The following is a 20,771-nucleotide window of genomic DNA, read 5'->3' on the forward strand; positions in this document are numbered from 1 at the left end:
CTTATTTGATTTTCCTCTCACCTTCAAGGTATCTGTGTGGCCAAACCATTAGAGGTCATTGTGCGGAAGGAGTTCTTCATTGATCTTAGGCTGCCTTACTCTGCTGTCCGTGGAGAGCAGCTAGAAATTAAGGCAATCCTCCACAACTACAATAGTGAGCCTATCACTGTGAGTCTGAGCTATTCTTTTCTTGTGTTTCAGAACATAACTTTTTCAACTTAACATGGTGTATCCAGTTTTAATAATTGAGTTGAGTAATCAAAAGAGAAAACAGCAGACATGTAGTTAGTACTTTTAGTGTAACTTAAAGCTTCATTATGCAACTTAAACAGAATCAAATCACTTTCAGTTGAAACAGAAACAGTTGCTGGTACTGCCAGTCACACTAAAAGGACACCACAGTTTGGTCCTGTAATGCTTTTGGATGGTCCAACAAACCAAAACTGGTTTTTGGGGGGAAGGGCCAACCGGAAGTCGAATCCTACCAATTCTGTCAAAGTGAAAAATAATTTTGAATCGTGATTTGAATCCGCTCCAAAATTTAATGCATTCTTCCTTGGCCAGCATTACACTCCTTCACTGTGTTTCATGAAAATCAGGCCAGTAGTTTTAATCCTGCTGACAAACAGAGAGACAGAAAAACAGAAAAAGCAACAAACAAACTGGATCTAAAAAATGACCTCCTTGGCAAAGGTAAACTAGTTTTGTTATTTTACGACAGTAAAACTTGAAGCTTTACGACAGTGCCTGAAATTCAAGTACCACATTATTATATCTGAGCCACAGAAAGTTCATCACATTTCATCAGAATCTTTTCTGCTCTGTGAAGGCATCTATGTCTGTATTCAAATACACATATGTAATGTCTCGAGGTGCGTGTGGACCTGATTGAGAAAAAGGATGTGTGCAGTGCAGCCTCTCGACGTGGGAAGTATCGTCAGGAAGTCACAGTTGGGCCCCAGACTACAAAATCTGTACCTTTCATCATTATTCCCATGACACATGGACAGCTTCATATTGAGGTCAAAGCAGTTGTTAAAGACTCGGGGCTGAGTGATGGAATCAAAAAGAATCTGCTGGTGGTGGTAAGAGAAACAGAATTGTGTGGTGGCTTTGTTGAGTTTTTTTTATATTAAAAGTGTTCTCTTGTTGTGTTGTAACATTAAAGCTGCAAGAATACAATGTTGTAAAAGTGTTAAGTAAAAATAATAATGATTCCAGATAGGTTTAACTGTTGTTTTTTCCAGCCCGAAGGCATCCTCTCAAAATCTTTGAAGATTATGACTCTAGACCCTGCTAAGAAGGGTGTAGGTGAGTTTACTATTTTGGAAGTAATGACATAATATGTGTACTTTTGTCATGTTTTTCATTTGGTATTACCTCAATTTGCTATCTGTTTCTTTCTTGAGATGGAAAACAAGAAGTAATTCTGAACAGTGAAATTCAAGGGAAAGATTTGGTTCCAAACACACCTACTGGGACACACATATCTGTGACAGGTGAGATAAAATGCCTACACAATGACCTTTGTAAGGTGAATTGAAATTGTGACAAGAGACAGTTGTTCTTCCTGACTGAACATTACCTCACCTGGCTGGGGGGACCTCTGCATTGTTCCTCTGTATCCACGCAGGAAGAGAGCAGATAAGCGCATTGGTGGAGAACGCTATTAGTGGGAAATCAATGGGTACTCTGATCAAACAGCCTGGAGGCTGTGGAGAGCAGAACATGATCGGCATGACCCTGCCTGTCATTGCAACCACCTATTTGGACAAAACCAACCAGTGGGAAACTGTTGGCATTGACAAGCGTACAGAAGCACTTGAACACATCAAGACTGGTAAGTACACAGATATATTTATTAGTCAAATCAAGTCAAGAGTTTTTCAGTTGTTTGCAGTGAACAATGAAACATGACAGCATTCCTCCAGGGACCAAGCGCTACACTAGAAATTAAATACAAAGTGCAAACTGATGTAAGACTACACATAGTGCACAAGGACTATACATAGTGCACAAGGACTATACATAGTGCACAAGGACTATACATAGGGCACAAGGACTGTGCAGACTACACACACACAGCCCAGAGACTATACATACTGCACAAATTAGCACAGAAAACAAAAATGTCAAAGACACTCAAAGTAGCTTCAGACTGATAAGATTCAGTGTGAATGAAGAGTGTTGAATGGCTTTTAATAAAAAGGTGTATTTTGCTTGTGTCCAGGCTACCGGAATGAGCTTACCTACAGGAAAAGTGATGGATCTTTTGCTGTGTTCGAGAATTATCAAGGCAGCACCTGGTGAAACATTAAAACATGGAATGAATGAAACATGAAACAAATGTTGTGCACATCCGAATCTTGTGGATTTGAGAATAGTTCATATACAGGTTTCATATACAGGTTATTTAACCAAAGCAAATGAAAAACTTTTATACCCTCTCCTCTTCTCTCCTCTCCTCTCCTCTCCTCTCCTCTTCTCTCCTCTTCTCTTCTCTTCTCTCCTCTCCTCTCCTCTCCTCTCCTCTCCTCTTCTCTCCTCTCCTCTCCTCTCCTCTCCTCCACTCTCTTCTCTAAGGCTGACAGCCTATGTTGCCAAGGTGTTTGCCATGGCCAGCAGTCTGGTGCAAATAGGAAATGATGTCATCTGTGGAGCCGTCAAGTTTCTGATTTCCAATACACAACGAGCTGATGGCTCATTCACGGAAGTTGGAACAGTTATCCATGGAGAGATGATTGTGCGTGCACTGAGTAACGCCAAATCTTTGTGCTCACTTACTGACTATCATGTATTAATAAACTGTTCAATTATGTTGATTGTAATGATAATGACTGTACAGATGTGTGTGTGTGTGTGTAGGGTGATGTACGCGGTACAGATTCAGATGCTTCCATGACGGCTTTCTGTCTCATTGCCATGCAGGAGTCACGCACACTATGTACTGCCACTGTTAATGTGAGTACTTCACTGTACCTCCACTGTACACTGTGTGTTCCCCTCCTGTTTTATTTCTGATTTCTACCCACAGCACAACTACAATCTAAAGCTAATTGAAAATGTATCCCTTAAAATTGGCAATTACCAATTTTGAGACCATCTCAACTGGTAATGTACCATTTGTAAGGGATAAATTAATAATACTCACAACCATAGATCCCGGAGATGACTGGATATCCTTAAACAGTGTAGCTGGCAGGGGATCCAGGAGACAGGTAGTTGACTTTGATCAGATTATATCTCAAGAGATGGTCAAAATTTGTAAGAAGTGATATTAACTGGGAATCAGCATATGAATATTGTATGACCGAAACTGCAAGGGTAGCTGGAAATGAAGTAATTTTGAATCTAATCTATTTTATTACAGAAAAAATGTAAGCAATAATTCTCTATAGAGGGTGTGGGGTCCTCAGACAGCAGCTTTGGAGTAAGTTTACCAACAGTGGATATAATTTACAAAAGGAAGTGTACAGATGATAAGTTATGCAGTAAGGACACAGTTCTGCGGACAAAGATATTCCTCAGTCTGCTGGTCCTGGTCCAGAAGCTCTTGAAGCACCTGCCTGAGGGCAGGAGGGAAAACAGTCTGTGGGCAGGGTCGGAGGAATCTTTAAGAATGCTGCGAGCTCGATGCAGACAGCGTTTCTTCTGGACGTCCTCAATGGCTGGAAATGGAGTTCCTGCGATGCGTAGGGCAGTTTACACTACCCGCCGCAGTGCCTTGCACTCCACGATAGAGCAGCTTCCATATCTGACTGTGACACAATTTGTTAGGATGCTCTCGATCACACAGTGGTAAAAGTTCCCCAGGATGGCTGAAGACAGGTGGTTCTTCTTCAGTGTCCTCAGGAAGAAGAGGTGCTGGTGAGCTTTCTTGACCAGGCTGGAGGTGTTGGTAGTTCAGGATAGGTCCTCCGAGATGTGGGTCCCCAGGAATCAATCACCGTGGTGTCGTCCGCAAACTTGATGATGGAGTTGGATCCATACACAGATCTGCGGTCGTGGGTGAAGAGGGAGTAGAGGAATGGGCTCAGCACATATCCTTGTGGCACACCGGTGTTGAGTGTGATGGTGGTGCAGCAGGTGTGGCCTGATCTAACACACTGGTCTGTTGGTCAGAAAGTATCTAGTTGCAGAGGGATGTATTGGTGCCCAAGTCTCCAAGTTTAGTGATTAACTTGGGGCGAATGATGTTGTTGAATGCTGAGCTGAAGTCAGCAAACAGCGATTGTGCATATGTGTTGTAGCTGTCCAGGTGTGTGAGCACAGAGTGCAGTGCTATGGAAACAGCATCATCTATACTCCTGTTGCTGCGGGAGGCAAACGTGCTTATAATTCATTACATTATCACACCATGTAAGGTGGAAAACAAAAAAGAAAAAAAGTGTTACACTGATACCTTTGTTGTGTTCAGTTTGCTTTCCATTCTCAAGCAGGCCTGTTTAGGAACATGTTTTATGTGGAGACCAGAGTGAAGACTTACTTGATCATCTAATTATAGTAGAGACAAAGACAACTGAATTAAGGAGGCTACCCAGTGCTGATCTCTGTTGCTGTCATGAATGGAGCCTGGAACACAAGCAATTTCTTACTAAGTGCAGTCAAGATAGGTGATCCCCAGGGAAGACATAGACATAAGCGCTTGTGGGCAGCATTCATCAGACAGCACAAAACAGGTTAGATACATGCAAGCAAAGAGACTTAATTAGGTGGACGCAATGCTAGAAGCCAGGCCTGAAAACACAATGAGGAGCTTCAGGCAAACCATTTTGACAGGTAAGGCATCCACAGTCTGGAGGCAGATTGGCAAAATCTGTGAAAATAACAAATGCATGAAGTCTGTTTTGTCCAAAGTTGGAGCAAAGAAAAGTGAAGTGAAACACACAATTCCTGCTTCCAGTGGGACACAGCTCTTAACAATGGAAATTCACTCAGCCCCTTAGCATAGCTATCTGTACTTATATCTGTTCTGTTTGTCCAGGATTTGACAGCCGCCATAAACAAAGCAGTAAACTACCTGGAAGGACGTCTAGATGACCTCAACAATTCATATGCAGCTGCAATGACATCATATGCCCTGGCAAATGAAAACAAAATGGACCTGAAGATCCTCTTCAAATTTGTCTCCTCAGGTTTTGTCACATAGCAGTATTCTTAAATATACTGAGAAACAATTACGTTTTTCCACATTCACAGCTGCAACTAATGATTATTGTGTAATAGATTAGGCAAGTAATGTTTATAGTTATGGTTAGGTGGTGGTTAAGCCTCCAGGAAATTAATGTAAGTCTTGTAATGTCCATAAAAGTGATGGAAACATGACTCTGTGTGTGTGTGTGTGTGTGTGTGTGTGTGTGTGTGTACCAAGTAAAGGTATTTGTTTATTTTTAATTTTTATTATTTTTGTGAGTTTAAAATTAATGAAGATAGTTGAAAGTTTGTAAATGTCTGTCTTCTTCAGAGTTAACCCACTGGCCTGTACGTGACACACATCTTTTTACACTGGAGGCCACAGCTTACGCCCTTCTGGCTCTGGTCAAGGCCAAGGTGAGCACTTCTCCCAATGGTCATCATATTTTGATTCAAGTATTGTCGCGTTCTGATTGGTGCTCAGAAGTTTGTTCTATTAAATACATTTGAATGAACTAATATTAAATTCTTGATATTAAAGGAATTTGAGCAGGCCGGCCCTGTTGTCAGATGGTTCAACACACAGCAAATTGATGGCGGAGGCTATGGATCAACTCAGGTAAGAATTTGTGTACGATAACCATGTTGATATGCCACACTTGTCAGGTAGACAGATTATCTTGGCATAGTAGAAATGCTCACTAACTCAGATTGTAACACATTTGTCTTTGTCTTATAATATATAGCATGTGTCATATATGACTTATATATATCCACATATATGACAGGCGAACTACTGACTCATAAAGCCGAACCGAGACACTGGGCTTAGAAGGCTATAGGGCTGGAAAGTGTGACGTAGAGGAGTGGCAAAACCGCAATGCATTGTGAGCTTTACAGGCAAATGAAAAGTGTGTTTAAGCACAGCTGCGTGCGTGACGCTGCTCTTGTGTTCTGTTGTTTTGTTTAAACAAGTTAAAACATGGTTTAAACGCGCTGTGTCGTTAACTGCCACAATCGTTCACATGATCGCTTCGGTAAAAAAAACGATGGGCTGAGATTTTTCTCATTTCCAATGTGGAAGCAAAGCCAAGGACTTTGGCTGATCCTGGTATCTCTGTGCAGCTGGCCACTGTTTACATTCATAAAAGTTTTTCCTGTTTTTTTGCTGGAAATTCTTTACAGCGAGTGGACTTTAGAATATTTTATGCAACCTAAGATCATAGTGCTGTCATATATTCCCACCATGATAAAGAACATTTTTTTTTCTTCATTGTGTCTGATCTTTGTGCAGAGACACTGTACTGTTCTGACTGTTTTGAATGTTTTGGCTTGTTTTGTGGCCACTTTGTCTGTCTTTAACTCCCTAAGTTTATAAAAAATCTTGAGAGAAATAAGTCTTTTGTATGCAAATAAAAAGTCTGTTAGTTATGCTTGTAAGTGTAAATTAATGTGGGTTTAAGCTATTGATTATATATATAATGTCATGTCATATATATATATTACTTTATCTCTCTATTCAGGCTACTATAATGGTGTACCAGGCAATAGCTGAGTACTGGATTAGTGCAAATGAAGAAGAGTATGATGTGAATGTGGACATTATGTTTCCTGGAAGGGCAAAACCTGACAAGTTCAACTTCAACAGAAATAACCACTATGCTACCAGATCATCCAAGGTGAATATACACACCCAAACACAGAGCGACCAATTACAGCTGCATTAATAGCCACTAGAGGGAGAGAACATTTCCAACAGGCAGGTAGACACATACTGTAACTCATGGTACATAAGGAAATCAAATTAGAATGGAAAACCACTCAACTTAGGGCCTTATTTTACATGCATTCACACAGCTTTATGTGAAGCTGTGTGCCAGAGAAGTGGCATGATACTGAGGCACATTAAGGTTATCTCTTGCCTTTAACAGGAAGGTTTACATGTCACATTGTCAGCAGCAGCAGGACAACAGCACAGTGAGCACAGCACTGTGTTCTGAATTTGTGATAGCAAGTCCACATAAACATCTGCAAAATCTTACAAACTGTCTGTCTGTTTCATTTTTCACTTCACTTCCAGCATCTGTCATCCACAACAGTTGCGAGCCTTTAGAAATGACCTTTCTTTTCAGCCATCGGAAGTTGGCTAGAATCCTTTCCATCTTTGTTCTCTAATTGGAGCATATGCACACTATCAAGCAAGCTGCAATTATGCATGCCAGACACATAGGTTATATTTTCTGCAATAAGAAACCAGAGAACCTCCATGCTCTTATGCACATATACCTGATGGTTGATACTGATCATTAGCATTAAACAGTTTCTTATGCAAATGCAGATGACTGACACATTGAATCCTCTCTCCTCTAAAGCTCACTAAAGTTACAGAGTTGTTATATTCACTAAATCAGTACAGCTTTTGTAAATAAGCATATAAGCACCTCTCTCGGTTTTATGTATGTGTCAGTACTCACATGTGCATCTTTCAAAACCCTGCAGATCAACAAAATAAACCAGAATGTGACAGTGATTGCCACAGGTTATGGAGAAGCAACAGTGAAAGTGAGTATCACACATTATTGATTTATAAAGAAATAATGAAAATACTCATTTTTAACTATAAAGACTGCACATTATAGACAAAATAACTATAGACTGAAACCTGAATGACTTTCTGACTACTATTGCCCCATAAGATTTCTAGCCAGACTACTGCATCCCCACAACCAGCTAAATGAGTACCATGTTGTTATGGCCAATTGATCAGCCACACTGAATTTGGCTCTGTAGTCAGCACGGGTGATGTAGATAATGTAGATGTAGAAAAACTCAGGCATGCTTTCCAGCAGAATAGATTACTGTATCGGACTGCCCACTGGGCACAGGCTATATGGCAGCTTTTATATTTAGAGTGCTCCTGCTTGGGTCCTGACGGAAACCTGGATGTATGACTACATTGCTCCAATCTCTAGACTGGCTGCCTGTCACTCAGAGAATTGACTTTAAAACATTGCTGCTTGTGTATAAATCTCTTAATGGCTTAGCAAGCAAATACATCTCTGATATGCTTGTGTGAGCCTTCTCAAACCCTGAGGACATCTGGAACGGGCCTATTGTTCGTCCCAAGAGTTAAAACTAAACATGGTGAAGCAGCGTTTCATTTAAAAACCTCCAAGCTCTGACAATGTTTAAGTCCAAGTTAAAAACTTTCCTTTTTCACACACTACTATAAAATATTCTGTTTTAATAATGAATTTTAATATAGATATCTAGAAAAGATATCTATCTTTTATTCTTGTTGTTAATTGTAAATCTTGGTCCGATACGATGTTTCCTTAAATTCTGTAAAGCACTTTGAATTGCCTTGTGTATGAAATGTGCTATAAAAATAAAGTTGCCTTGCCTTGCTTTGCCTAGAGATGGAGACAAAATCTATGGAAATGAGATCCATGCTGTAATAAACTGGAATTATCCTTTATAAGATGAACTTTTGTCTGTGTGACAGATGGTGTCGCTGTATTATGCACTGCCTAAAGAAAGGGAAAGCGACTGTCAGAAGTTTAACCTGTCTGTGAAGCTCATCCCAGGTAATTTGCCTCTCTCAGTGATGTTTAAAACAATCATGTGTAAAAGGACAGAGGCACAGTTGCAGGTTCAAGCTTTCAGATTTGCTGTAAAACCACACATAATGGCATGGAAGGAATTCGCAATACAAACATAGAAAAGATAGCGATTGTTTGGATAAATCTTTTGAGATGAACGGTTGTCTTAAAATAAGGACCCATCTAACATTTACTGAGAAAAATCATGTGAAGAATTTAACCAAAGAGGTTGAATTCACAACAATACGATACTGCGAGAAGATTTAAATGTACCGAACATCCACCAAAGATTCCATTCTACTACAAACTCTCACTCTTTAGGTAAGACGATCATTTCTGTGAAAAAGTCCCTGTGATTCTCCAGGTTTAAAGGAAGCTTTAAACTGCAACAATGTCCTTCTCCTGTTTGGGAGTCACACTACTGTAACAGTCTCTACCTGCTGATCTTCTGCTCATCAAATGTTTTTCTCCTTCAGAGAATACGCATGAGGATGAGAACACATTCAAGCTGATAATAGAGGTTTTGTAAGTGCAATTACAAAGTCATACTGATGAGTGTTTCTGCAACATGGCTTTATACAGAACTTTCCTTGCATTTCTGTTAGCTGCTTTTCAGCTGTGCCAGTATCTGCTCTTTGCCCTGCTCTTTACATCTCTTAACACCTAATTTCCTCACAGTGTTCACTGCATCAGAGAACCATCAGATACTGTTAAAGTAGAAATGTAGCAGGTGTCAGACCTGAAAATTACTGTCATCACGCAGTGTCTGTTGCGAACCACTTCATGTTTTTACAGTGGTTCAATTAATAATAAACTGTTTATCTGATTTATTTTCATATTTCTTAGCAATGCCCTTCTTTTCCCTGGCATTCAAGGTTTTCTGCAATTCTGAAATGATTAAAACTTGCCTGTCTTTATTATTCCATTTTCTGTCTAGATTTAAGGACAAAGAGCGTGATGCAACTATGACAATCTTGGATATTGGCTTGTTAACTGGTTTTACAGTTGACACTGAAGACCTGAAAAGAGTAAGACTAAAACACACATGCTGTATAGAGTTCAAAGATTCATTTTTATGGTTACGACTATGTTATAATATTGTCTCATTATGTGTGTGTATGCAGTTGTCCAAAGGACGTGACCGTATCATTTCAAGGCATGAGATGAACACAGTCCTGTCAGACAGAGGCTCGCTCATCATCTACCTAAACAAGGTAATCAATTCAAAAATGTTTCATTGAAATTAAAGTGCATACATAAGAGACAGGAGAAGTATGACTTCAGACTGCCTCAAAATCGTTTTACCCATCATGGCCTCAGAGGGTTGAAACAAATGTTAGAGCACTTTGAGTTGCAATGTCTATCATGGCTTTATATGTGCAGTGGGACTTGCATGACAGAAGAAGGAGTTTGGCACCATAGTTCTGTACAGTTAGTCAGTGAGTCAGTGAGTCTAACCATCACTCTGCCTGCAGGAGCCGCCATTGCATGGATTCCCACAACAACCTAAAACATACCCACGATGACGTAATGAGAGAGTGGTTTGACACATGCATACAATTTAAAGCATGAACCTAAACCTAAAGCATGAACATAAAATCAATTTCCCAGAGGTAATATTATGTGAAGGTCCAAAAGGAAAATGAATACTTGTTTTCATCCACTAATGGGATTAATAGGAGCTTTATATTTATTAAAAATTAAAGTGGTGGAAATGTACATCATGCTCTGTTGCACTTTCAGTGATAGGCATCAGGAGTTTATCCACCCTTGTTTATTTTTCCCTGCTTGTTTGAGGCTTTTGTTTTTGAGGAAATATGGTAATCTGTGTTTTGTGGTTTTCACTACCTCTCAGATACCTTTGATTTAAATCTACCCACAGGTTTCTCACACAAAACAAGAAGAGATTGCTTTTAGAATCCATCAGAAGCTCAAAGTGGGAGTCTTACAACCAGCCGCTGTGTCTGTCTATGAATACTACGATCATCAGCACAATAAAAGTGAGTCTCAAAGACACCCAAAAATTTAATAATAATAATAATACAATTTTGTTTGTATAGCAGTTTCCTAAAAACAAGGTTTATTAAGCGTTTTACATGAAATAAAATCCAAAAGCAGCAACAATAAGTAACAGCAGCAAGATAGGTCAATTTGTCAATTCCCACCAAACTGACTTTCCAAGCATTTTTCTGCATGTCAAAAAATGTAAATAGAGGCACAGTTTAAAGATGTCTAATGTGAGTTTTCTGATGTACCACAAGCAATCAACACAAAATATCTTTTATTTCCTTTTTTGTTGCAGATCTGCCTTGTGTTAAGTTCTACCACCCAGAGAGGAGAAGTGGAGAACTACTGAGGCTCTGTAAAAATTCTGAATGCACATGTGCTGAAGGTAAACAGGAAGACTAAAACTGTGTGTGCATAAACTTGTTAAATTGGGAACTCTTGAGCGAAGACTTATTGAAAAACATTTTGCTTCAAGGATGTAAATTATACCTTGGGTGTTGTCAGTAGAAGCAGGGGTGCACGTCACAAATTACATTTTTGTTAGTATAACAAAATTGTTTTTGTGTATACTGTGTACATTTAAAGTCGCATCAAATCAGAGACACTAGAGATTTGCAAACTTCTGGGATTTGGTTGCCTTTGTGGTTATGGAAAGTGAGATCACCTGCAATCCTATAACTTTCTTTCATACTCCTTTCTCATCAGAGAAAATCAAGTGCAGCCTAAAACAGTTTTAAAGCCACCATGTATGCCTTGTCAAGACAGTAAATGTCACCTGCACTGCTGTCCCAAGTTTAAAATGAAATCTTTAGATGAAAAATACGTGAAAGAAAGGAAACTTCTTGACCTGAATGAGTGTTGGTCATCAGTCAATCAGAGCACCACAAATAGAACAACTACCGCATTGTCTCTTAGTGTGGAGAATGAGGAGCCATCTGCCAACCCCTCCATGACTGTTACAGTGTAGGTTTCTGCTTCAAGAAAGTGTGTTTATGCCCTGCCACTCACACTTAACAGTCTGGGTGATCCAGATAGCCCTGAACCAGTAATGCGCAGAAGTATTCTGTTGTTTGTAGCACCTGCCTCATAATGTGTAGTGTATCTTCAGTGAAACTTTTAGTTCTGATTAGTTGGAGAGTCAGACCATCATTCAGACAGGGATGATACAGTAATGTGTGGGTGGTGGCCAACAGGTGAAAAACTGGCCGCTGTCCATCAGCACAATGTGACCTGCATTTCTGTATCTGAAAACATACATCAACTGCTATCTCTTAAAGTGATTTTCTTATATAGGTGTATATGTATGCTGTGCGGGCGGCACGGTGGTGCAGTGGTTAGCACTGTCGCCTCATAGCAAGAGGGTCCCAGGTTCGAATCCCGGTCTGGGCCCTTCTATGTGGAGTTTGCATGTTCTCCCTGTGCCTGCGTGGGTTTTCTCCGGGTACTCCGGCTTCCTCCCACAATACCAAAAACATGCACATTAGGTTAATTGGCTACTCTACATTGCCCCTAGGCGTGAGTGTGAGAGTGTGTGGTTGTCTGTCTTTGTGTGTTGGCCCTGCGATTGGCTGGCGACCAGTCCAGGGTGAACCCCGCCTCTCGCCCGTAGTCAGCTGGGATAGGCTCCAGCTCCCCCGCGACCCTGACGGATAAGCGGTATAGAAAATGGATGGATGGATGGATGTATGCTGTGCACAGAGCTGTCTCAGTGAACATGAAGGCTTTAGTAACTACTTGAAAGTGAATAGCACCCCACTACCTTGTGTTTTACTGCATTTTACACCAACAAGCTCTACATGCTCTGCTAATTTAATCAATTCTTTACTATTTTATTCCTTTCCAGAGAACTGCAGCATGCAGAAGAAGGAAAAAATCAGCAATGATGAGCGCACAACTAAAGTCTGTGAGACTAAAGTGAACAACAAAATAGATTTTGGTGAGTGAATGAATGAGTGAGTGAGTGAGTGAGTGAGTGAGTGAGTGAGTGAGTGAGTGACTAACAAGCTGCCATTTGTCTGTCCTCAGTGTACAAAGTGAGGCTGGAAGATTTTACAGACGGTTTATCCACTGACATTTACACAATGCGGGTTATGGAAGTCATCAAAGAAGGTGGGTGTTCAGAATTCGGTCTGCCTTTCTTCTTCATTGTGAGTCCTATCTGCTCCATTTTTTCTTTTATTAAACAACAGGTTAAAATGTTAATGTAAATCAAATTCATTTTTGATTTGTATCTTCTCTCTCTTTTCCAATATTTCTATTATAGGGAGTTATGATGATTGTCGAGGGAAGTCAGTGGAAGGAGCAAGTGAAGGTGAGCTTTGAACTGTGTGATCTTTACTTTCTCCTAATATTGCTTATATTATGTGTGTGTATATATATATATTATACACATATGTATAATGTATATATTAACTTTTTCCTCTTTTTTTTGATTTTAATTATAGGAGCCTGTGATGTGGGTCCACGAGGTAAACTGCGTGCATTCCTCAGCTATCAGCACTGCAGGGTGGCTTTAAACCTGAAAATAGGCAAAACCTACCTCATCATGGGCATGGCCAGAGATATTCACGTAGACAAAGAGAAGGAAACGTGAGTTAACAGGAAATCCAATGTATCCAATGTATTTATGATATCTTCAAAAATTCATATCAGCATGTTTTAGATTGTTGCTGACTTTGACAGGTGACTGAGATATTCTGTTTCCCTGGTCACATGAAGACCAAATGTATTTTACACTTTGCTCTCCTCAGGTATCAGTATGTACTCGGTGAGAGAACCTGGATCGAGTACTGGCCCACAGAAGAAGAGTGTCAGACTGAGGAACACAGACCTACCTGTTTGGGCATGGAGGAGATGGAACAGCAGTACACATTGTTCGGATGTCAGGCCTAAAAGAAATACATTTGTTAGATTGCTTAATTTTTGCATTACTTTCACGTCAGACTTTGAGTGCCATAAGATACAAGTTGGACAAAATTTCTGATGCATCCTGTCGATATAAAATACAATGATATTTTATGTGATTGTCTACTTGTCATGTAGTTGTTGCTCGGGGCACAACTTTGGTGCCCGGAGATGAGTCCTGCTGACTTTGGTGATTCTATGACCTTTCCTCTCTAATGGGTCAGAGTTTTCACCGTGGTGAAGTATTTCTGTATCTACTGGATTGAATGGCACAAACTTTTGTTCAGACATTACAGGCATTGTGGGTTCCCAGAGAATTTTGGTGACTTTTTTTTGTCACCACAAGAAGTTGACATTCATGACTTTGAGTGAAATATATCAACAGCTTTTGAATCAGGTGACCTGAAATTTGGAAAAAAAACACTTCTTTCACACAACAAGCAAACTACTATCAAAGCTCTGGAAGTGAAGGAAGCTAATGTTTAAATTTTCTTTGGTTAGTTATTGAAATAATACCCCTTTCATCTGTTGCTATGTGGTATTCTTCCACCCAACCAGCAGTTTTTGGATCATAAAGTAAAAACTAAGTCAGGTGCAAACTGTTCAGATTTGACAAAGTTTGGATGTTATGACAGGAAAGGCGTGTCCCTTGAAAAGTGGAATCTGACTGTTAAATGTTTCACTATCAAATGAAAAGGAAGATATTAATCAACCCTGCAGAGCTTCAGCAAATTCAGCACAACTTTGTGCCTCTCATTCAATTCCAAAAGGTTTAGAACAACATTTAATGCTGTTCCGAAGGTATTTTCAATGAAACGACATATCCTTGGTCACAATGTAAGAAAAATATTACACAATGTTAGAATTCCTAACAAAAGTTAGTTCAGTCCAGAAGATGGCAGTAATGCAACACAACGGGTGCCAGCTGCCTTTAAGCCTCAAAGAAGAAGCAAGTGACGTATTTCCTGTAACCCAGCCGCCGGGTCATGTTGGTGTTCTGGGAGAATAAAAGAATCGCATTTCCATTTCTGAAGACAGACAACGCAACGAAGAGTGACTCGTTAAGCTTTGTTCACGTAAGAGAAAAGTTAATTAGTTTCCCAGGTTGAGGTAGCTCAGAAGATAATGGCCAAGGTACAAGTGTTGAATGTCGCTGTGCTGGACAACCCGAGCCCCTTTGGAAATCCGTTTCAGTTTGAAATAACGTTTGAATGCATGGAGGATTTGCCGGAAGGTGGGTATTGTCATCAGCGAACGAGTCTATTATTAATATGTTAGCTAATGAATACTTGCTGCCTCTGTGAGCCTGTTCTGCGCACTTGGCACCATATGCACTGCAGGCCTAGTGGGTCGTAGTGTAAGTAAATGATAAACATGTGGTTTGATTATATTCCAATATTAGTTATACTGCTTAGTAATATTTCATTTGACAAGTGGTTGAAAATTGGCGCTGGCGCGTTTGTGCTCGACGCCCCGCCTCCTGCCAGCGGTGATTGGTTCGGTGACGTTCTTCGGGTTTTTTTCCGAAAAGCTGATTGGTCTATCCCGTTATGTTTCTGTAACAACAGACAAGCTCAACGAGTTGCCGCGAACCGCGGGCAGAAACAACGTGAAAGCAGTAGACTGTGTAGTGGAAATGCATATTTTACAGCCATACACAATGAAAAGATTAGGTACCACCAGTCTGTATTAGTTGATTATCAGTGATAAAGACATTCGTTTGTATTGGTGTTTTAAAACTTAAAATTAAAAGTGTCTCGAGATGTACCAATAGCATAGTATACATTTTTACTATCAACTCATGGCCAGCACAATCAGTCATCCCATTATTATTTTTACTGCTTATTTGATAGTTGGAATCTTCATTATCTGTTTTTGATCTTTCTTAATGTTATAGTGATATTACCAACAAAAGCAAGTGTCGTCTTCTTGTATTTCTTACTTTTCAGTTAATCACGACTCTTTAAAATGTATTTTTGCTTTGTAATTAGCCAATGTAGTTAACTGTAGTTATAGTTATAGGATATGAACACATCACAAAACTCACCATTCAGATCATATCATATATGTATACATATATCTCGGATCAGATCATTTTTCTGAACAGCAAAAATAAAAAGAGGGTTAGGGTCAGATTAATTGGAAAAAAGGGACCATTATAAATGTATAGCCAGTTTGGCAGCTGTAACAGCCTCCACTCTTTGGTGAAAGCTTTCCACAAGATTTTGATGTGTTTCTGTGGGAATTTTTGCCCATTCATGCAGTAGAGCATTTGTGAGTTCAGGCACTGATGTTGGACCAAGAGGCCTGGCTCTCAGTCTCTGTTCCAGTTCATCCCGAAGGTGTTGGATGGGGTTGAGGTCAGGACTCTGTGTGGGCCAGTCAAGTTCTTCTGCACCAAACTCATAGCATAGAGCAATAGTAATAGGTCAGCCACTGATGTTGGACGAAGCATAGCATTGTCCAAAATGTCTTTTTTTTATTATTTTGTTTGCATTATAAGCTCTACAGCCATGAGCTGTATCTATAAAGATTTAGGCAAGTATTACTTCAAAAAGTTGCAGTGGTTCTAAAACTATATTTCATGCTTTGTTGGTCAAATTTTGCAGTTAATCCATGGACCACATGTATTCTGTTACAGGGCTAACATCGTCCTCTTAAAAAATGTGAGTCACTCTAAACTGCTACTGCAAAACAGAGACGCCACATTGCACTTTCCAGTTGTGTTAGCACCCCAAATGAAATTCTGTTCATCTCATTTGTACTGCAGTGGTGTCAGAGGTCTCAGTAGGAGATATGTCGAAATCTGGGCTAAGAAAACCAAACCATTTTGCCTGACTAGATATTAAGAGGGCACCAATCCAGCTTTTTTCCTCACAACTGACCTCTTTTATATCCAAACACAAAATCACAATGTCAAGATTCATCAATAAAACTGTTGTGTGCAGCTCATATTCTTTGTCAACAGAACTACACAGTTAAGTTCTCACTGTTGTGGGTGATTGCAGATCTCGAGTGGAAAATCATTTATGTGGGTTCAGCCGAAAGTGAGGAATATGACCAAGTTCTGGACTCTGTTCTAGTTGGCCCGGTACCTGCTGGCAGACATATGTTTGTATTTCAGGTAAGAAAGCTGCAATACCTACCACTCTGGTTTAAAACTGGAGGAGGGGATCCCAAACCTTTTCAACTCAAGTTGGACCAGTGACCCCACTTAGATAAGATTTTGTCCAATGGTTTCGCTTTTAAGTTTTTAGTTACAGAAAGTGTATGAAACCCTTGACAATAATGATCATACATTCTGTCATGATGTTACTTACTATTAATGGATTTATAGTATAATTTAATCCTCTTTTTGCGTGGTGACCCTGAAAACTACTGAGCTGAATTGTAAAACCATGAACACCACTAAACACTAGAACTAAAAATCAAAGTGCTGTAGGTGAATGTATTTGGTTTTCCCTAATTGGCTCTTCATTTTGCTTGGTGTTGCATTAATAGCATGATTACTGTGCTTTAATTGGATCTGATTTCTTCCTGTTCGTCTTCCTGTCTGCCCGCTCAGGCTGATGCTCCTAACACAGGGCTGATTCCAGAGAGTGACGCTGTAGGAGTGACTGTAGTCCTCATAACCTGCACCTACCGTGGACAGGAGTTCATCCGCATCGGTTACTATGTTAACAATGAATACACAGACCCTGAACTACGAGAAAACCCACCTCTCAAGCCAGACTACACTCAGGTAACAAACACACTTACACATGACAGTGAATGATCTGTGTCGTGGACAGAAGTGTTCAGTGTGAGTGAATCTTATTTTAATGTCATTTCACAAAAAAGTGCTTCAACACCTGATCTGCTGAAGGCTTAAACATATAGTACAGCAAGTACATGAACTAAAAAATCTTTTGAATTTTACTGGATAGACTGTCTAGTACTGCCCTCTGGTGCTGTGAAACTGAAGTCACAAGCAACAGCAGCATCAAGGAAAGAATATAACATCAACGGTTTTGTCTTTAGTCCAACATGAAAATGATATAATAAACTGTAATGAGGAGGTTTTCTCATAACAGTAGTGTTAAAATTAATACTTTGTGGCTCATCCTATCTACGTGGTCTTAATTGTTCCAGGAATCTCACAGGAATCAGCCATTGCTAAAATCTTTGTCCCAGTTGTTGTACAAGCCTTGGTGAGGATTTAACACTGACTGAGAACATGAATCTGTGCTAAAACTTCATGGTCAAGCTTAAACAGTAATAGAGCTGTTACTTTATCGCATTAGGAAACTGGTTTTTGGCTTATTTCTTTAGTCAGTTATCTGGCACTTTATCTATATGTTATTATTATCTATTATTAATCAAGGAAAAATGCAACACATTGCTTTCGAGATGTGCAGATGTTTTGCCTTCCTTGGCTTTTCTGTGTGGCATTAAAAATGTAATATCTGTTTTGGTCATATAAAATAAACAATTTAGAGATGATTGCTTTGTTTCCTATGAAACTGTATTGGGTGTTCTTCACTATTTTCTGACATTTAAATATTTGACAGATTATGGATTAGTCATAAACATAATCAGTGAAATCAGCTGATATTGAAAATAATCACCAGTTCCAGCCCTCTCCAGTAGACTCTGAAAGTCGGGGCTCGTTTACAAAGCTTCTGAAAGAGATACGATCACACCAGAGCCAGCGTTGGAAAGGCACAGCTGTATTATTAGACTTCCCTGCTTAGCTTCCAGATCATAGTAATAAGAAATAATAACTGACACAATATAGCTTGTACTGTTCATTTACAGATTAACAGCTCACTGCTACCCTTTTCCTCTGCTCTGCCACTTGCTCACTGCGGACATCCATAGGAATACATTGCTCTGTCACTTTAGTGAGAAACAAATCTGTATGGACAAAGCACTAATTTTAATATCACCGCCCAGTACTTTGGCAAGTACTTAATAGCATGTAGTATATGCAGTATATATGTATTTGTTCTGTTAAAACGAGCCCTGTAAGACAGTTCTCTTTGATCAATGTGAGCCAGAGGAACAGAAGCTAACTCAGAAGTGAACATGATAGTTTTGATCACTATATGTTGATCTGTTATGTATGTATCCATCTATCCTCACAATTAAATTAGAACTCCAGTGATTTCACTCAGAATCAGTGTTCAAGACAATACTCATATCACTGTTTTTTTTGTTTTGTTTTTTTTTCTTCAGTATATATCAACCCCCACTGTTTTACTTGAATCATTCTTCATAAATTCTGACATTTGATCTTTGCTTTATCTCAGCTCCAGAGAAATATTTTGGCCTCCAATCCTCGTGTCACACGCTTCCATATCAACTGGGAGGGCTTGTCAGACAAGATGGAGGACAGCGAGAATGTTGACCCATCTCCTAACATCAGCGGCATGCTCCCTCCGTCCTGTGTACCCGGGAAGATGCCACCTCTTGGACTAATGCCTGAAAACTCCATGGACTGCATGTAAGAATCAACAGATTAAGATAATGGACTTGAAACTCTCCTTATCTGTAGACTCACCCACATCACCAACACACGTTCGGACAAAGGGGCAATGAAATGGTCTACATAACACATGGACATTTACAAGAAGCAGGGACAGTATTTTTATACAACATACACAGATGGGATGAGGAAACTGTTACACACTGTTTTTTTTTTTTTCTCTTGTTCACGCTCTCAGCACTCACTCAGATCTGCACAACCACCATTGCCTTATTTTACTGTATCTCTGTCATGGATAATGTTCAAACTGAGCCAGAGAAAGCTTGAACCATCAGGGTGGGGCGCCCTGAGACGTGCATGTCAGACTCACACACCGTGTTGATCTGTTTGGTAGCCATACTCTGCGGTACATTTGGGCCCCTTGAGCACAGATCAAAGCTCTGGGCAGTGCTCTGTATGTCAGAACAGGTGTAGCTTCTTATAGTAAAGCCTTTTCGTTGTTCTGAAGGTTTGTCTCCTCATATGTCAGTTTGCAGCATCTGGAGAACCTGTGGGATTAAATGTTGGATTGAAAACATGGCCCACGTTCAGTGGCATGTTGCAAGAATTCCGTTTACTTACGGTTGGCTGGATAGCTTATGCAGAGCACAACTTTGTGCTTGCAAGTTGTCCACCTGCTTCTTCAAACAGGCCTCAGTTCACATAATGTTCTTAAAATATTTCATATGTGTCTGGAATTATGCACAAAACAAAGAGACGACGAAGAAACGGATGCTAGATTGCAGTCAAATTGTTTAATCGATAATGTAAATGTTTTCCTGGCACTTCTTTTGTTTTATTTCTTTTTGTACTTACTATATATTCTCTGCCTCAGTCTTTGTAACAACAGTTGTGAGGTTAATAAAGTTTGTTATGTGGAAGTTGTGCTGCTTTCGGGTAATCACCACACTTACACAGCTGCTCTCCACCTTGACTAGTGAACAAGGAAGCACAGTAACACCAATGAGACTGTGTGTGTGTGTGTGTGTGTGTGTGTGTGTGTGTGTTCATGTGCATCAGCCCACTCTTTCCCCTCCCTACTGTGGTTTCTTTCTTTTTTCCAATTTCATTCATAAAATGCAGCAGCATCTCTCTGCCATTTTCACTCTAGCCTCACGTTGCTAAGTAACTGCAGCATGAAAGGGAGGGGGACTGTCTGCTCTCACCCATTTTATCTCTTCTTAGTTGAGGGGACTAACTCCTCCATCCATTCGTCTGCTACTTCTGCTTCTCACTCATCTTCGCTGGTCAAAAAGACTGAAAATGTTGATATAATAGAGACTGGGTCCAAAAAAAAGAAAAGTAATGTAAAATGGTGCATAGTCATAGCCATTTGTGCCAGCACCTGCCCTGACTTCAGCTGCCTGTAGTGGTGTTCATATGACAGTTGGACAACAAATCAAATAACTGACTAAATATTTTTCAAGGAAAAATGCTGAACAACTGGCTCTTATCAAAAGTGAGGATTTGTTGCTTTTCTCTGTTTTAGACCTTTAGTTTTAGTCTTCTTGAGGATGTTACCCTTTGTACGTTGTCACATTTTACAGACTGTATGATTAAATATGAAAATAATTGGCAATTCAAACAAATAAGTTGCACCCTTAGACTGCAGGTCTGAA

General features: G+C 39.8%; 2 protein-coding genes across 3 annotated transcripts in view; both read left to right on the plus strand.

Moving 5' to 3' along the window:
• The window catches only part of LOC124068634 (complement C3-like), a 28,018-nt gene extending 14,253 nt beyond the window's left edge, over window positions 1-13,765 (plus strand). For both annotated transcript variants that reach the window (XM_046407034.1, XM_046407042.1), the window contains exons 21-44: window positions 29-168; window positions 873-1,085; window positions 1,248-1,311; window positions 1,410-1,499; window positions 1,634-1,840; window positions 2,231-2,306; window positions 2,584-2,743; window positions 2,866-2,961; window positions 4,985-5,135; window positions 5,465-5,550; window positions 5,675-5,752; window positions 6,657-6,812; window positions 7,633-7,695; window positions 8,639-8,720; window positions 9,212-9,260; window positions 9,673-9,763; window positions 9,860-9,949; window positions 10,618-10,735; window positions 11,038-11,127; window positions 12,586-12,678; window positions 12,768-12,851; window positions 13,006-13,053; window positions 13,187-13,331; window positions 13,493-13,765. In XM_046407034.1, coding sequence (XP_046262990.1) covers window positions 29-168; window positions 873-1,085; window positions 1,248-1,311; window positions 1,410-1,499; window positions 1,634-1,840; window positions 2,231-2,306; window positions 2,584-2,743; window positions 2,866-2,961; window positions 4,985-5,135; window positions 5,465-5,550; window positions 5,675-5,752; window positions 6,657-6,812; window positions 7,633-7,695; window positions 8,639-8,720; window positions 9,212-9,260; window positions 9,673-9,763; window positions 9,860-9,949; window positions 10,618-10,735; window positions 11,038-11,127; window positions 12,586-12,678; window positions 12,768-12,851; window positions 13,006-13,053; window positions 13,187-13,331; window positions 13,493-13,634 — 2,612 coding nt within the window. In that variant the 3' untranslated portion in view covers window positions 13,635-13,765. The remainder of the gene's footprint in view (window positions 1-28; window positions 169-872; window positions 1,086-1,247; window positions 1,312-1,409; window positions 1,500-1,633; window positions 1,841-2,230; window positions 2,307-2,583; window positions 2,744-2,865; window positions 2,962-4,984; window positions 5,136-5,464; window positions 5,551-5,674; window positions 5,753-6,656; window positions 6,813-7,632; window positions 7,696-8,638; window positions 8,721-9,211; window positions 9,261-9,672; window positions 9,764-9,859; window positions 9,950-10,617; window positions 10,736-11,037; window positions 11,128-12,585; window positions 12,679-12,767; window positions 12,852-13,005; window positions 13,054-13,186; window positions 13,332-13,492) is intronic.
• Window positions 13,766-13,905: 140 nt separating this feature from the next.
• asf1bb (anti-silencing function 1Bb histone chaperone) lies at window positions 13,906-20,033 on the plus strand. The gene is made up of 4 exons (XM_046407181.1): window positions 13,906-14,880; window positions 16,655-16,770; window positions 17,212-17,388; window positions 18,938-20,033. Exons 1-4 carry the CDS (start codon window positions 14,772-14,774, stop codon window positions 19,133-19,135), a joined length of 600 nt encoding a protein of 199 aa, XP_046263137.1. The 5' UTR covers window positions 13,906-14,771; the 3' UTR covers window positions 19,136-20,033.
• Window positions 20,034-20,771: the final 738 nt, after the last annotated feature.

Source organism: Scatophagus argus, chromosome 2 (genome assembly GCF_020382885.2).
Source record: "Scatophagus argus isolate fScaArg1 chromosome 2, fScaArg1.pri, whole genome shotgun sequence".
Classification (NCBI taxonomy): domain Eukaryota; kingdom Metazoa; phylum Chordata; class Actinopteri; family Scatophagidae; genus Scatophagus; species Scatophagus argus.